The following is a 15,988-nucleotide window of genomic DNA, read 5'->3' as shown; positions in this document are numbered from 1 at the left end:
CAGCTGTCATTGCAAAGCCAAATAATAGATTATTTGTGAATTTTGCACAATGTAGAATGCAGAAAGAGCAGTCCATCTGTGAGAGATGCCTTGTGGGATGGGGTGGAGACAAAGATTACTGCAAGCAAATATATCAAGTGGGAATTGAGACTTCATAAACCAGCGGTGATATAACCTACTACGGCATATCATTTATACGTATATTCAGGGTGGAGTTGGTATTTATTAGTGAAAGGAACACTGCTGATCCCTTAGAGGTGCCTGAAGTTCATGCTGTGGCTTCCAGCATTTCTGTTTAATGGCCAAATTCTGGTGGATGGAGGGTGACCTGACTTCTTTTTGGATAGAGCTTGTTGGCACACGGGTCACATTACTTACGGCAGTGTAGATGTTAAAGCCCAATCCAACCAAACTTTTTTTTTTTTATATATATATATAACTTTGTACATCCTTTCTCAACCTTATTACCCCAGAGGAACCTTTAAACCCAACTCCAGGTTAAATAAAAGGCATCCCATGCAGTGGGGCTGTGCCCACACTGCAAGAGTTAGCTGCTCGTTTTGTCCAGGGGCAATCAGAAAGCTTCTACTCACCAGATCCTCCACTCCAACGGAAAATAGCACTCCCCCATGGTCCAGTGGTGGACTGTTCTTGATGTCCTCACGTTCAGAGCCTACCTATGGGCTTGATGTTGTCAGGAACAGTCCACTGCTCAGTACTGTGGGGGGAGGGGGGGGGGTCTTGTGCTGGGAGGATCAGGTAAGTATATCTCTTTTCTCTCTTCCTAGACAAAACAAGTAATTACGGCTTTCAGTGTGGGCACAGCCCAACTGTGTGGGTAGAAAATTTTTGGCCCGGAGTTGGAGTGATTTTCAGGTCTAAGGAAACCCCTGCTAAAATCAATTCAGTAAAAAGAATGCCTATTGCTGGTCATAATGCTACCCTTACAGTCCTGCCATGTGGTGTTGGCCCCGGAACTATGCAGGCAGGATCAGATGGGAGGTCAGTCAGCCAAAGCTCAAGAAACCCTTACAATCTCAGTGGTTGCTAGAGGCTCCGTAAGCACAATAGGAAATTCCTGGTGGAAAATATCCCCCCAAGAAATCTGCTGTTATATCTGTATTGGCAAGCAGCTCAGGGGCTACCTACCACCTCTTGGAGCTGCTTGGCTTTCTTCCGTACAGCCCAGCCTTGGAATTTCATCATAAGTCTTGTAGATGTGTGGCAACGCTATTAATCTCTTTGATAGGTAGTTGTGCCGGAAAGTGGAAAACTGCTATTCGTACTGCGTACTAGAAAGGACCACACAGCTTTGGTTTGAACCGACCATAAATAGCAAAATTTGACCGTATAATCTTCTTTAGGTGTATTACTCATCTAATGCAAGAGCCAGTCTGACTAGATACAAATTTAATGGCATGTATGTGGTATGATATTACTTGATTTGGTAAATCTAAAGTAGATTGCAATGTGTATGGCCAGACTTTTCAACAGACAGCAGAAATTTTGGACAAAACTTCCCCATGGTCCAGTGGTGGACTGTTCCTAATGTCCTCACGTCCAGAACTTTGAAACCCACCAGATCCTTGCAAAGCTGGGCCACTGATACATTCACCCACAATACATACATGAAGAGATAACTGCAGTCACACAACTATTATGCAACCGTCTTCTGTATAAAACATTAGCCAAAAGATTTCTTTTCTTTAAAGAATGGGGAAGGTTTAGAAGTACCTTCAGGTTCTTGTTCCTGTCTGTGTCCCCACTGGGGACATGTCCACACGTCCTGTTCTAGTGACATAGAAAGGAAATGGAGCACATTTATAGTAGTCTGTGCCCCAACAGGGACAAACATACAGTGGGGATCGAAAGTTTGGGCACCCCAGCTAAAAATTTGTATTAATGTGCATAAAGAAGCCAAGGAAAGATGGAGAAATCTCCAAAAGGCATCAAATTACAGATTAGACATTTTTATAATATGTCAACAAAAGTTAGATTTTATTTCCATCATTTACACTTTCAAAATAACAGAAAACAAAAAAATGGCGTCTGCAAAAGTTTGGGCACCCTGCAGAATTTATAGCATGCACTGCCCCCTTTGCCAAGCTGAGACCTGCCAGTGTCATGGATTGTTCTCAATCATCGTCTGGGAAGACCAGGTGATGTCAATCTCAAAGGTTTTAAATGCCCAGACTCATCTGACCTTGCCCCAACAATCCGCACCATGGGTTCTTCTAAGCAGTTGTCTAGAAAACTGAAACTGCTATCTTCTTATAGCCTTCTCCAGCTTTGTGAGCGTCAACTATTTTCAAAGCGTTTTCAGATGTCAATATCCTCTGTTCGGAATGTAATTAAGAAATGGCAGTCATCAGGAACAGTGGAAGTTAAAGCAAGATCTGGAAGACCAAGAAAAATATCAGACAGAACAGCTCGCAGGATTGTGATAAAAACAATTCAAAACCCACGTTTGACTGCACGTTCCCTCCAGAAAGATCTGGCAGACACTGGAGTTGTGGTACACTATTCCACTATAAAGAGATACTTGTACAAATATGGTCTTCATGGAAGAGTCATCAGAAGAAAACCTCTTCTATGTCCTCACCACAACAATCATCGTTTGAACTTTGCAAATGAACATATAGACAAGCCTGATGCATTTTGGAAACAAGTTCTGTGGACCGATGAGGTTAAAATGAAACTTTTTGGCCGGAATGAGCAAAGGTACGTTTGGAGAAGAAGGCACAGAATTTAATGAAAAGAACCTCTGTCCAACTGTTAAGCATGGGGTTGGATCAATCATGCTTTGGGGTTGTGTTGCAGCCAGTGGCACAGGGAACATCTCACGAGTAGAAGGAAAAATGGATTCAATAATATTTCAGCAAATTTTGGATGGTAACTTGATGCCATGTGTGAAAAAGCTGAAGTTAAAGAGAGGATGGCTTCTACAAATGGATAATGATCCTAAACACACCTCGAAATCCACGGGGGATTACATCAAGAGGCGTAAACTGAAGGTTTTGCCATGGCCTTCACAATCTCCTGACCTCAACATAATTGAAAATCTATGGATAGACCTTAAAAGAGCAGTGCGTGACAGACAGCCCAGAAATCTCAAAGAACTGGAAGACTTTTGTAAGGAAGAATGGGCAAAGATACCTCAAACAAGAATTGAAAGACTCTTGGCTGGCTACAAAAAGCGTTTACAAGCTGTGATACTTGCCAAAGGGGGCAGTACAAGATATTAACTCTGCAGGGTGCCCAAACTTTTGCAGACACCATTTTTTTGTTTTCTGTTATTTTGAAAGTGTAAATGATGAAAATAAAATCTAACTTTTGTTGACATATTATAAGAATGTCTAATCTGTAATTTGATGCCTTTTGGAGATTTTTTCATCTTTCCTTGGCTTCTTTATGCACATTAATACAATTTTTTAGCTGGGGTGCCCAAACTTTCGATCCCCACTGTAACTTTAAAATTTGGCAGATGACTTAACCTGGAGGCCAGCAGCGAGTTGATTACAATCTACCCTTCGATCATGTGACCTGCAAATCATGACCCCACCATACTAGTTGTCAGCTCCAGACCCACCAGCCTGCTGCCTCTCATACCTAAGATCAGAGCTACAATAGGCATTGCAGAGCCAAGGGAAGTCCTAGACTTCTCCTTGGCTGTGTTTATGTCCAATAAAAACCGAAGGAAGACCTGGCAGCCCCCCACCCCCCCTACCAGGTGCTGCTGCATCTGAGGTCTGCTAAGGTGAATTTTTACAGATGGAGGGAGGAAATTGTGCTGTAGTCACTTTTAACTTAAGGGGGTAGGTGTTTGTATTGGAAGGAGGGATAGCTTAGGTAGAGGGGGGAGATATGTTAGCTATTCCTGACCACTGCACTATGCTATTCACCACTGACCTCTGCACCGTGTGTTACTTCTGACCTCTGCTCTCTGCATTACTTACTCCTGAATCCTGCACTGTTACTTCTGACCCCTGAACTCTCTGTTACTACTGAACCCTGCACTGTGTGTTACATACTTCTGACCCCTGCTCTCTGCATTACTTACTACTGAACCCTGCACTGTTACTTCTGACCCCTGAACTCTGTTACTACTGAACCCTGCACTGTGTGTTACATACTTCTGACCCCTTGCACTCTGCATTACTCCTAAAGCCTGCACTGTGTTATATACTTCTGACCCCAGGATTGTGTGTTACATACCAATGACTTTTGCACTGTGCGTTACTCCTGAAGCCTGCACTGTGCGTTACACCTAAAGCCTGCACTGTGTGTTACATACTTCTGACCCCAGCACTATGTGTTACATACTTCTGACCCCAGCACTGTGTGTTACATACTTCTGACCCCTGCTCTCTGCATTACTTACTACTGAACCCTGCACTGTTACTTCTGACCCCTGAACTCTCTGTTACTACTGAACCCTGCACTGTGCGTTACATACTTCTGACCCCTGCTCTCTGCATTACTTACTCCTGAACCCTGCACTGTTACTTCTGACCCCTGAACTCTCTGTTACTACTGAACCCTGCACTGTGTTACATACTTCTGACCCCTTGCACTCTGCATTACTCCTAAAGCCTGCACTGTGTTACATACTTCTGACCCCAGCATTGTGTGTTACATACTAATGACCTTTGCACTGTGCGTTACTCCTGAAGCCTGCACTGTGTGTTACATACTTCTGACCCCTTGCACTCTGCGTTACTCCTAAAGCCTGCACTGTGTGTTACATACTTCTGACCCCAGCACTGTGTGTTACATACTTCTGACCCCAGCACTGTGTGTTACATACTTCTGAACCCTTGCACTCTGCATTACTCCTAAACCCTGCACTGTGTGTTACATACTTTTGACCACAACACTGTGTGTTACATACTAATGACCTTTGCACTCTGCATTACTCCTGAACCCTGCACTGTGTATTTCATACTAATGACCTTTGCACTCTGCATTACTCCTGAACCCTGCACTGTGTATTTCATACTAATGACCTCTGCACCCTGCATTACTCATTGTGCTGCTGCCCTCTCATCTAACCCTTACCAATTTTATGCAAAGCAAAAATGTTTTGGCTACAGTTCTACCTGATTCTAAAGGGCCATCCTCAGCTTCACCAGAAGAAGGGCTCATGTGCCATGACCACAATCAAACCTCCTGATGGATGGCTGCCTATTCATGAAATAGTGTCAGGTTTAGTTCATACAATACAGGATAATGACCTTCTGTTAGACATACCCAATATTTAGAAAACAAGGTAGATCTCTGCCACCACCCTATACATCATTCTCTGCCATTGATCTGCAGGCACATTTTGGTAGTGGGATGGGGACATGCTTCTGAGTCAAGCAGTGTTGGGTGATGAGTATTTCTGTACATCACAATGCTGCACTGCTGAGAGGTTGCTGGTACACAGTGAAAGACCACCAAAGACATTTGATTTTTCCAGTTTTGGACAGGGAAGAGAAAGATTAGAAACATTGGTTTGTCCTGCTATCTAAGTGCTCCAATAAAAGGCTTTTCCTTTACATTCTGTTACAGTGACATAGGTGTCCTGGTGTCGGGAGTAGGGACCTCCAGCACACAGCCTGCGATTGACAGCCTCAGCTCTGTTCTTGTGTGCCTTGTGAAGGGGGACGAGTCCCATCCCTCTAATCCACTCTCACTGAGCTCTGTAGAGTATAACTTTAGCTCCCCTCCTGCTTTCTGAGGCTCCATGCACACTATTGGTTTTTTAAAGCTGCCAGAAGCTGTTATTAGCAATTTTTTTTCTTGCTTCTAAATAGTGTTCTCCTATGTGTCAATGCATACTACTTTAGGCATTTTTTTGAGCTTCAGAGTCTAGGAGCAAAAAAAAAATTGTTTTTGTAGTTTTTTTTTTTTTTGGAGTGTTTTTCCAGCAAAAAAAAAAAAATGCTAAACTTTACTACATGCTACTAAAACTCTCCTAACAGCTTTTTTCTAGCTTTTTTATACATGTACTGTAAAAACGCTAATAAAACACAAACGCTCCTAAAAGCTACTAAAAACGCTGAAGTACCTCGGTTTACGAACGCCTCAGTTAACGTAATTTTCAGTTTACGAATGAAAATCCATTAAAAATAATGCCTCGGATTAGAAATTTTTTTTCGCAATACAAACAGATTAATTGGTTTTCACTGCATTTACAAATTGTTGTTTAATCATGTCCTTGTACAGTACTATGCCTTTTATAAAGAGCGTTGAACAGAAGACTTTTTTACTTTTTTCTGACCTCCGGAACGGATTATTTGGTTTTCAATGCATTCCTATGGGAAACCACGTTTCGGTTTACAAATTTTTTCACAATATGAACGGATTAATTGGTTTTCAGTGCATTTATGAATTGTTTTTTAATCATGTCCCTGTACATTACTCTGCCTTTTGTAAAGAATTTTGAACAGATAAGACTTTTTTTTTTACTTTTTGCTGACCTCTGGAACGGATTTATTGGTTTTCAATGCATTTAGGAATGTTTTTTGTTTTTTTTTTGTTTTTTTATCATGTCCCTGTACAGTATTTATGCCTTTAAAGTGCACTTTATAAAGAGTTTTGAACAGATAAAGACTTTTTTTTTTTTTTTTTTACTTTTTTTCTGACCTCCGGAATGGATGAATTGGTTTTCAATGCATTCCTATGGGAAACCACGTTTCGGTTTACACATTTTTCGCAATACGAAAAGTCCTGCAGAACGAATGAAATTCGTAAACCGAGGTACTCTTGTATTTATGCCTTTAAAGTGCACTTTATAAAGAGTTTTGAACAGACAAAAGATTTTTTTTTTTTACTTTTTTCTGACCTGCGGAATGGATTAATTGGTTTTCAATGCATTGCTATGGGAAACTGCGTTTTCGGTTTACAAATTTTTCGCAATATGAAAAGTCCTGCAGAACGAAATTTTAAATTTGAGAAGAGACGACTGTAGATAAACAGGTACAACATATGTAGGAGGATTCGTTTCATCTCTGTGTATCACCTGAGGCCAGTCACTTCATTGGATGTACTGTATGTAGAAGGGTTTACAACCACTTTAAGCTAGAATGACTGATGGGCAACCTTGGGTTAGTGCGTAAACTATTACCCTTTTTTTATTTACTGAAGGAAGCATCATTCAATGGCAGCACATACTGCACCCAAGCTGCCTGACAATAGCATCACTGACATTGTCAAAATCCCTCTTTAACCTCCCTGGTGGTATTCCCGAGTGTAGCTCGGGGTAAAGTTTCAGCACCACAAGCGGTAACCCCGAGCTACACTCTGGAATACACTGCAGTGCTGCTCCGGGATCTCTTCTGCACTTACCTTGTCCTTCGCTCCCCTCTACAGTGTCCCCGGCAATGTCCTCCGGCTGATGCCGGCATCCGTCTTCTGGGTTCCGTTCCCTGCGGCGTCGGGACGTACAGGGACGGAACTGGTGGGAAATTTGAAAATTTTAAAAGTGGCATTCACTAAAATCTCATAGTATTCCATTACTGTATCAAACCATTTCACATACATTTTGTCCCGAGTGCTTTGTCCGGCGCCCTGCCTGCATTATTACTGTTCTTTCTGCCTGGAAACTGAGAAACGTCCATGGCGTCCAAAAAGCGTCCCTTTAGGTCAAAAGCGGTTTTAGACCGGCTAGAGAACAGCGATAGTAAATCAGAACCACTTGCAGAATTGAGTGATAATGATTCGTGGGGGAAATTCCTCATCAGACACTGAAAACGATTTTGCGACTGAGCTCAGCGATGTGCGAACTTGGCGCTATATTTCACATTTCAATGTTTTTGGTTTGATTATATTATTGAGTTAAATGTAATATTATTATTTTTTATGATTATTTATTAAAATTATAATTTATGATTTCGGGTTTCAAATTTTATCTTACCCGGGATGTTTACTAGACTCTTGCTCGGACAGATTTCAGTGAGTTATTCCTAAGAATTACAGGCCTACAATAAAAAAAAATACATATTTCCATGCAAAAAAATGTACCGCTTTGAGCACAGAAATATGGACATAATCAGACCACTAGGGAGGCTACCATCCTTTTGTGAAACATTCTTTTGTGAAACAATATTTATTACCAGGATCTGCATTAACAACAAAAATATACAATATAATCAATATGAGTGTACAGGCAGCAATAAAGCTTGCAGGAGTGAAGAGCACCGGCCAAGGTGTTTGCACATCAGGTGATGGAAACGGGACACATTGTGGAACACTGTCCATTTTGTGCTCTTTGAAAGACAACATGAGCTATGTGAGGAAAGGAGAGTAACATCTCTTCCAGTGAAAAACTGGCTGGACTTAAAAGAAATGACAAGACGGACAGTGACGTTAGTATATGATCATACATTGGTTTAAAAATAAATGAGCAAAAGCCATTGTATGTTTACTTTCCTGGTTTGCGGTTGCCTGCCGGTTCCACGTCTTGAGTCCCCAGGAAGCAGGCCCTGAACAAAACGGCAGACATTCCAAGACTCCTTACCAGTAGACCAGAGCCTTCCCCAGAACATAGGGCCTTGGCCACTTGTGAATTTTACGAGTCCGTGGACACTGAAGTTCATGCAGCTTTTGTCAGTGAGAGTTGCCAACGTTCTCCAGGCCTGTATGGTGCAGGCTACTGAATCTCAACCTGGCTAGATGTTCTTGTCATGGTCTTCAGCCACCTCGTGTTGTGGAGCTGGGAAGGCGTGGTGATATAAGTGTCTGTGGGTGGCAGCAGCACTGTAGAGCTTGTACAGAGCCTACAAAAAAAGCAGGAAGTCACCAAGAATGGTCTGTCAGAGTGGTTCACTCGAAAAATGTATCATTGTCCCCTAAAGCAAGGGTCTCCAAGCTTTCTAAACTGCCGTGAGCCATACACTAGTCAAAAAATCGTTCAAATGGATTTTCGAAAACCCATGGTCGTGACAGCAAATGATGTTGCCTTCGTGTATTGACCGAATTTCGAACTGTTCAGTGGACATAAATGAATCTGTTTTTTGCTTCAGCAAGGCAATGTTTTGGAGTCTCGCAGGTCCCATTCATCAGGCATGCAGGGGCGGACTGACCATTTGGAAACTCGGGCACTGCCCGAGGGCCCGGGGTCAGTAGTGGGCCCCATGAGATGCCCCTGGTACCTTTTTCATATGCTTTTTTGAGTTTGGGCAAGGACACAGGGGCCCCATGATCCCCTATTGCCCGGGGGCCCCATGAGTTGTCAGTCCGCCCCTGCAGGCATGTGCCTGATGAAGGGGTCCTGTGAGTAGTCACATGCCTGATGAAGGGGTCCTGTGAGACTCCGAAACGTTGCCTTGCTGTAACTATGTGATTGTTCATTAAAACTTTTGAACACATATTGGTGATCCTCGGTGTGCTGGTGACATTCTCCCTTACTGATTTTGTTCGGTTCCAGCCAACAGTCGCTGCAGCACCCACTTATACACACCGCCATTTTTAACGCAGGAACGTGTACGTTTGGATTGTACACTTGTGCTCTGTGAATGGTCCTGCAGACTCCTGGAACCTGTGGGTATCCCAAGGGGTTTCAGGCAGGGGGAGAACTTTCGGTGCAATCACCTAGTCGATTCCAGTGGACAATGGGAGAGATACCTACCAAAATTAGGTACCTTCTCCCCCTCCCCCAACAAACCTGCCAATAATGTGGATGTGGGGGGATTAATAAAAGCGAAATTTCTCATTTAGGGTGAAGTTCCACTTTAAGGTTTGGTAAGCTCCTTTACATTGAATTTTGCTTTTGGGTTTGGATACGCTTTAATCCTTTCCATCACTTTATTACGTCATTGTTTTGTTGTACACTAATGCCTTATACCTTCCATTTACATACATATCTTCATACCTATCACATGCAGTGCATTCACCTCTCCCTCTGCATACACAGAAACTATCAATCCAAGCATTCCGCTAGGGTGGGAACGATGTGAACTGCCTCTGATGTGCATGTTGTCTGCAGTGGTCTTAGTGGTGAACAGGTGTTTGTCACAAGAAGAACGCCATTAGCAGATGGTAGGGATACTAACTACAGAGTACATTGTATAGTTTAAAGCTGGGGTCTCCAAACTTTCTAAACAAAGGGCCAGTTTATTGTCCTTCAGACTTTGAGGGGGCCGGACTGCGGTATTAGTGGAAGGAATAATGCCCTGTCATTGGTGGCAGTAGGAGGAATAGTGCCCCATCATTGGTGTCAGTGGGTTGAATGCTTCATACTTGGTGTCACTGGAAGGAATATATTTATTTTATTTCAGGTACTTATATAGCGCCGATAATTTACGCAGCGCTTTACACATATATATTGTACATTCACATCAGTCGAATATAGCCCCATCATTGGTGTCAGTGGAGAAATAGTGTCCCATCATTGGTGTAAGTGGAAGGAATGCTTCATCCTTGGTGTCAATGGAAGGAATAGTGCCCCATCATTGGTGTCAGTGGAAGTAACAGAGCCCCATCATTGGTGTCAATGGAGGAATAGTGCCCCATCATTGGTATCAGTGTGTTGAATGCTTCATACTTGGTGTCAGTGGAAGGAATATATTTATTTATTTTATTTCAGGTATTTATATAGCGCCGTCAATTTACGCAGCGCTTTACACATATATATTGTACATTCACATCAGTCGAATATAGCCCCATCATTGGTGTCAGTGGAGAAATACTGTCCCATCGTTGGTGTAAGTGGAAGGAATGCTTCATCCTTGGTGTCAGTGGAAGTAATAGAGCCCCATCATTGGTGTCAATGGAGGAATAGTGCCCCATCATTGGTGTCAGTGGGAGGAATAGTGCCTCAGCATTGGTATCAGTGGGAGGAATGCTTTAACCTTGGTGTCTGTGTAAGGAATAGTGCTCCATCTTTGGTGTCAGTGTAGGAATAGTGCCCCATCATTGGTGTCAGTGAAGGGAATGCTTTATCCTTGGTGTCAGTGAAAGGAAGAGTGCCCCATCATTGGTGTCAGTGAAAGGAAGAGTGCCCAATCGTTGGTGTCGGTGGAGGAATACTGCCTCATCATTGGTGTCAGTGGAGGAATACTGCCCCATCATTGGTATCAGTGGAGGAATAGTGCCCCGTCATTAGTGTCATTTGGAGGAATAGTGCCCCAGCATTGGTATCACTGGGTGGAATGCTTCATCCTTGGTATCAGTGAAAGGAATAGTGCCCCATTATTGGTGTCAGTGGAGGAACAGTTCCCCATAATTGGTGTCAGTAGAGGAATAGTTCCCCATCATTGGTGTCAGTAGAGGGAATGCTTCATCATTGGTGTCAGAGAAAGGAATAGTGCCCCATCATTGGTGTTAGTGCAGGATTAGTGCCCCATCATTGGTGTCAGTAGAGGAATAGTGCCCCAGCATTGGTATCACTGAGTGGAATGCTTCATCCTTGGTGTCAGTGAAAGGAATAGTGCCCCATTATTGGTGTCAGTGGAGGGATTTTGCCCCACTGTTAGTGTCAGTGGAAGAAATAGTGCCCAAGGGCCAGATGAAGGCAAGGAAAGGGCCACATCTGGCCCCCGGGCTGCAGTTTGGAGACCACTGGTTTAAAAGACTGAAATTATTTTTGCAACTACCATACTGATGATAAATCCCATGACTGGGCAGTTGTGCGTAGCCTTGTCTATCTAGAGAAAATATACATTTTTGATCAAGTTCAGTTAACTCTACAAAGAGACTCAAAGCAAAAACTAAACCCACGTATCCCTCACAGCCAAGGAACCTGCCATCTTTGACTCTGTTTGATCTGCAGTTGTCATGTTGCTGCACATGTGATCAGTTATGACACCAATCATTGATGACTTGACAGTCTAGTCAAGAGCACAGGCAGCCGTAACAGTTACCATTCACAGCATACCTCAAATATAGCTGTTTTGGGAAATGGGTTTAGTTCCACTTTAAGTGCAGAGCTGTCTTTTATTTATGTGCACAATTTGATGGAAATAAAACACCTACCTCATTGGTGCTCCCCTTTGTCAGAAACAGTTCAAAAGAAAAAGAAATATCAGGTTAGTGTCCATTTTCTAACAGCAGTTTAATCAATTATTCAGTCCTTTGAAAGGCCAATACACAACACAGAAGGAGTGTCCTAAAAAGAAACTTCAGCTTGATTTGTTTTTTAAAGTCAGCAGTTACTCAAGTAAAATCAAGTACTTACCAGTGCCTGGGGTCCAGAGCTGTCTTCCTGCAGATGGTTTTCCTTACCACTGCAGGTTGCAAGTGCCGCCATCTTGGATATAGGAGCTGTGGCTTCCTGAGGAACCACAGTTGGCTCCCAACTGCGCATGCACGAGCCTCCGCAGCCCTTTGCAAATGGTCCTACAGCCTCCTGGGACATGTGATGTGTCCCGGTAGGATGCAGGAAGGGAAGGGGTGGGCAAGGATTGTGGAAGTGGGGGCAGGTAACAATAAATATTGGTGGTTCCCCACCCCTTCCCAGGCTGGGGGAGGAAGCCAACCAGCCAGACTTCAAATTTTGAGTGAAGTTCCACTTTAATATTTGGGTTAATATCAATGATGCTGGAGCCTTGAAGGCTATGTCCACCTTTCTGTCCATGTTTTATGGTACACACCCATATTTAGGTTGAACATGAAACATGGTGACAGTAAAGAAATCCACTACTCCCTCTTCCTCACCCAGCATCCAACCTTACTTAATCTGGGGGTCCCTGTTGTTTCTGGAAGAAGAAATGAAGGAAAATCTCCCCAAAGGGACACATTCCCTCTTCTGTCCAAGACATCAAAAAAGGCTGTAGATATATTATCTGCCTGCTGGAACAGCCCTGCCCAAAACATGACAAATCCAAATTACTTATTCAGTTTGTTAACTCTGCCTTGAAGACTCCAACCAAAATGTAAATATCAGGAGCAGAACTGGAGAACTTGCTGTTGGAGTCCCCAAGCATGTGAGAAGCCTGGGACCTCTGTCTACTCATACCCAAAATATAACTATTAGTTGGACAACCCGTTTAGGATTCTGATTATTTTAATTGCTCCCCTTTATCATAAAGAAAATATATCTGTGGCTGTTACAGGTAGTGCCTCCATTTTTCTTGTGTTGCCATGCATGTGGCCCATTGTCATGTCAATAGAGAAGACATATAGATACTGTACTGTACCTGGTCCCATAGGGCGGCTGCCACCTGATCTATAACAGCTCCAAGTTCCCGGTACTCTCCGGAGTATCTGATATACGCCCATGTGCAGAGTGTGATGAGGGTCAGTCCCATGATCATGTTGCACAAGCTGGCTATAATGTCCAGGCCAATGAAACCAGTGATAGCAGCCAACACATAGGTGATGAATATGACCACAAAGAGGGTGGCGGGGGTTCGGGCAGCATGGAATATGTTCTTGCTGTCGTTGTGTTTGATGTACTGGACATAAAGCTCGTCAATCTCATTCTCCAGCTGCTGCAGGTATCTTCTGCTGAACTCCTCGCCCCCCATTTTCTTCACACTACGGAACAGCTTGACGGAATCGTCCTTTAGCTCCTGGTGTTTATGCTGCAGGTCAGTGGGCGCTAAGAAGGGCCTGTCTCCTCCACATACCTGGTTGACATGAGGAAGGAAGAATATATTTTAAAAAATATATATTTTTAAAAATATCTTTTTAAAAAATATATTCTTCAGATTTTTTTTAACATATGCAAAAGTCATTTTAACATATATTTTTACATATATTAGTAAATGCATTCCAAAAATGTAGATTTGTATTTTTAAAGACATACATTATAATTGAAATGTATTTTTTTAAATATTTTTCATATATTTTGTAATAAAAACGCATTTCAACACACACACATATATACACATATATATATATATATATATATATATATATATATATATATATATATATAATTTTATTTTTATTTTTTAATATATTTTGAAATATATTGAATATGGCCCAAATTGAAGTACTTCAAATATATGTCAATATATTTGGGAAGAATATTTTTCAAATATATTTCAAATATATTTTTCTTCCATATGGGCATTTATAGCTTGGACAGCCTCAAGACTGCTGATAATGATAACAAATGTTCTATGTAGGTAACCCATTTTTTTTTTCTCATGGTTTTGTTCAACTTCATACACAAGAACGGCAATTATGATGCATTTATTGATAAGAAACAACACTGTGTAAGTCATTTTAGGTAGGTCGTGTATAATGCCAATTAAGCTTTCTGTTGACTAAACAGGCCAATACGCAAGTAGGCAGGTGCAGTCTGCTTTCTCCACTGTAGGTGGCGCTCGACTGAAGTGGTACTGCAGCTCAGTTCCCTGGGACAGAGTTCTGGTTGGTCGTGCTGCATCCAAGTGACCCTGGCGGACATCTTGGGTCACGCCGAGCCTCTTTTAAGTGCCTGCCCCCTTTGCGCACATTGGCAAAGTGGCTAGTGTAGGAAGAGGTACCCCGCCTGTAAGGGAGAGCACTAGCAGTAGAGAGAGGTTCCAGAGGAGTAAGGAAAGAGTAGGGCCTATGTCTACACTTCTGCAAGCTCCTGCTGTGGTCAGATGGACCATGCCACACTCCACTTCGATCACCAGGCGCTGTCTTCAGCTCAGGCCTGCTATCGCTAATCTCCGCTGCATTGATTGTGTGTTTCCTGGATGGGCGTTCTCCCCTATGGGCTGTTGACTGTTTTTGCAAGTTCTTCAATATACTTGTTTCTGCATCTGGGCCTCAGTGTCCTTCCTGCCACTGCACCACGCTGCACCCAGCCTGCACGCAAGTGGAAATTATTTCATGAAAATTAATTCACTTACTTCTTCCATTTTTTTATTGTACAAGTCTTTTGCTGTGGCCACGGCTGCCAAGTTGTTAGCTTCTGCTGTAGCCTGATGAGGAAGAGACAATACAAATATTAATAGGGACGGTGGGGTTATACTAACCATCAAGGCTGATTATTGAGATATCTATTAAAGCCCCACTCCAGCCGAAACTATTGTTTTGTTCTAAAGGGTGGATATTGAGGACTGCCTACTACAAGAGGTGATATCACTTTTTGAAACATTTATAAGAGCATCAAATACAGCCAATGTGTTTTATGGGGAAAGGCCTCCCCCTTCCTCGGGGCTAATGTCATGGAAATTTTGTATTGTTGGTCGAACTTTAAATGTGTCATATATTCGTGTTATTCATATGTCTCTCGTGTGGCTTAATTAAAGCTCTGAAGGCTGCAATTGGGCCATGTGCATGTACAATGTATGTATTACAGTACTCAGCTCGGTAACGGATGAGATGGCAGATCTGCGCTTATAGACCGGCGTGTATACCACCACGGCATTCGATGCGAATGCCGCTGGCAGTAGACCGCGGGCCTGTATCCACATATCAGCAGCAAAGTACCACATGGACTCCGTGCCGCAAGGCGCCAAGCGGTACGAACTCCGCGTGTAGGCTTATGCATATCTTACAACCCATTACCAATCTGAACTGTATCCGGATGGATGTGTTTTAATAAAGATCTTATCGGGCCCATCCAGGTACAGACTGATATTTCTAGGGAATGCTTGTACAGAGAATGAACATACTGCTAGGAGCTGGAACAAGAGATATGCTCTCCATAGAGGGCTCATGGGAGGAAGGGGAGGAGATATGCTCTCCATAGAGGGCTCATGGGAGGAAGGGGAGGAGATATGCTCTCCACAGAGGGCTCATGGGGGGAAGGGGAGGAAGTCTGCTGACCTCAGAAGGCTCATGGGAGGAAGGGGAGGAAGTCTGCTGACCTCAGAAGGCTCATGGGGGAGGACCAGTGACAGATAATAGAAAAGGTTATGCTCCAATCGGAATGTACATCCTGTGTATAGGCATTCCCCATTGCATTGTTCTGTGGGAGGGAATTGACCTTATTCATGTGGGGGGGCGTGTGTGTGTTTGTAATAAAACCGGGGGCTGAGTCTGAAGCCGGCCCTTATGTGAATTCAACCATCAACCTGAAGGTGTCATGTGATCATTTCCAGGTATAGGGAGCTCCAAT

The 15,988-nt window shown here is 43.0% G+C and overlaps 1 protein-coding gene across 2 annotated transcripts in view; it reads right to left on the bottom strand.

Moving 5' to 3' along the window:
- Positions 1–8,058: 8,058 nt before the first annotated feature.
- ATL1 (atlastin GTPase 1) overlaps positions 8,059–15,988 on the bottom strand; it is a 104,335-nt gene continuing 96,405 nt past the window's right edge. For both annotated transcript variants that reach the window (XM_089654857.1, XM_089654858.1), the window contains exons 11-14: positions 14,775–14,846; positions 13,122–13,553; positions 11,959–11,973; positions 8,059–8,762 (exon numbers count right to left, since the gene is read on the bottom strand). In XM_089654857.1, coding sequence (XP_089510983.1) covers positions 8,655–8,762; positions 11,959–11,973; positions 13,122–13,553; positions 14,775–14,846 — 627 coding nt within the window. In that variant the 3' untranslated portion in view covers positions 8,059–8,654. The remainder of the gene's footprint in view (positions 8,763–11,958; positions 11,974–13,121; positions 13,554–14,774; positions 14,847–15,988) is intronic.

This window comes from Staurois parvus, unplaced genomic scaffold (assembly GCF_062004578.1).
Source record: "Staurois parvus isolate SC_StPar_1 unplaced genomic scaffold, SC_StPar_1.0 ptg000811l, whole genome shotgun sequence".
NCBI classification, from domain to species: Eukaryota; Metazoa; Chordata; class Amphibia; order Anura; family Ranidae; genus Staurois; species Staurois parvus.
Note: the sequence above shows the minus strand (reverse complement) of the source record. Positions and strands in the feature narration are given on the sequence as shown.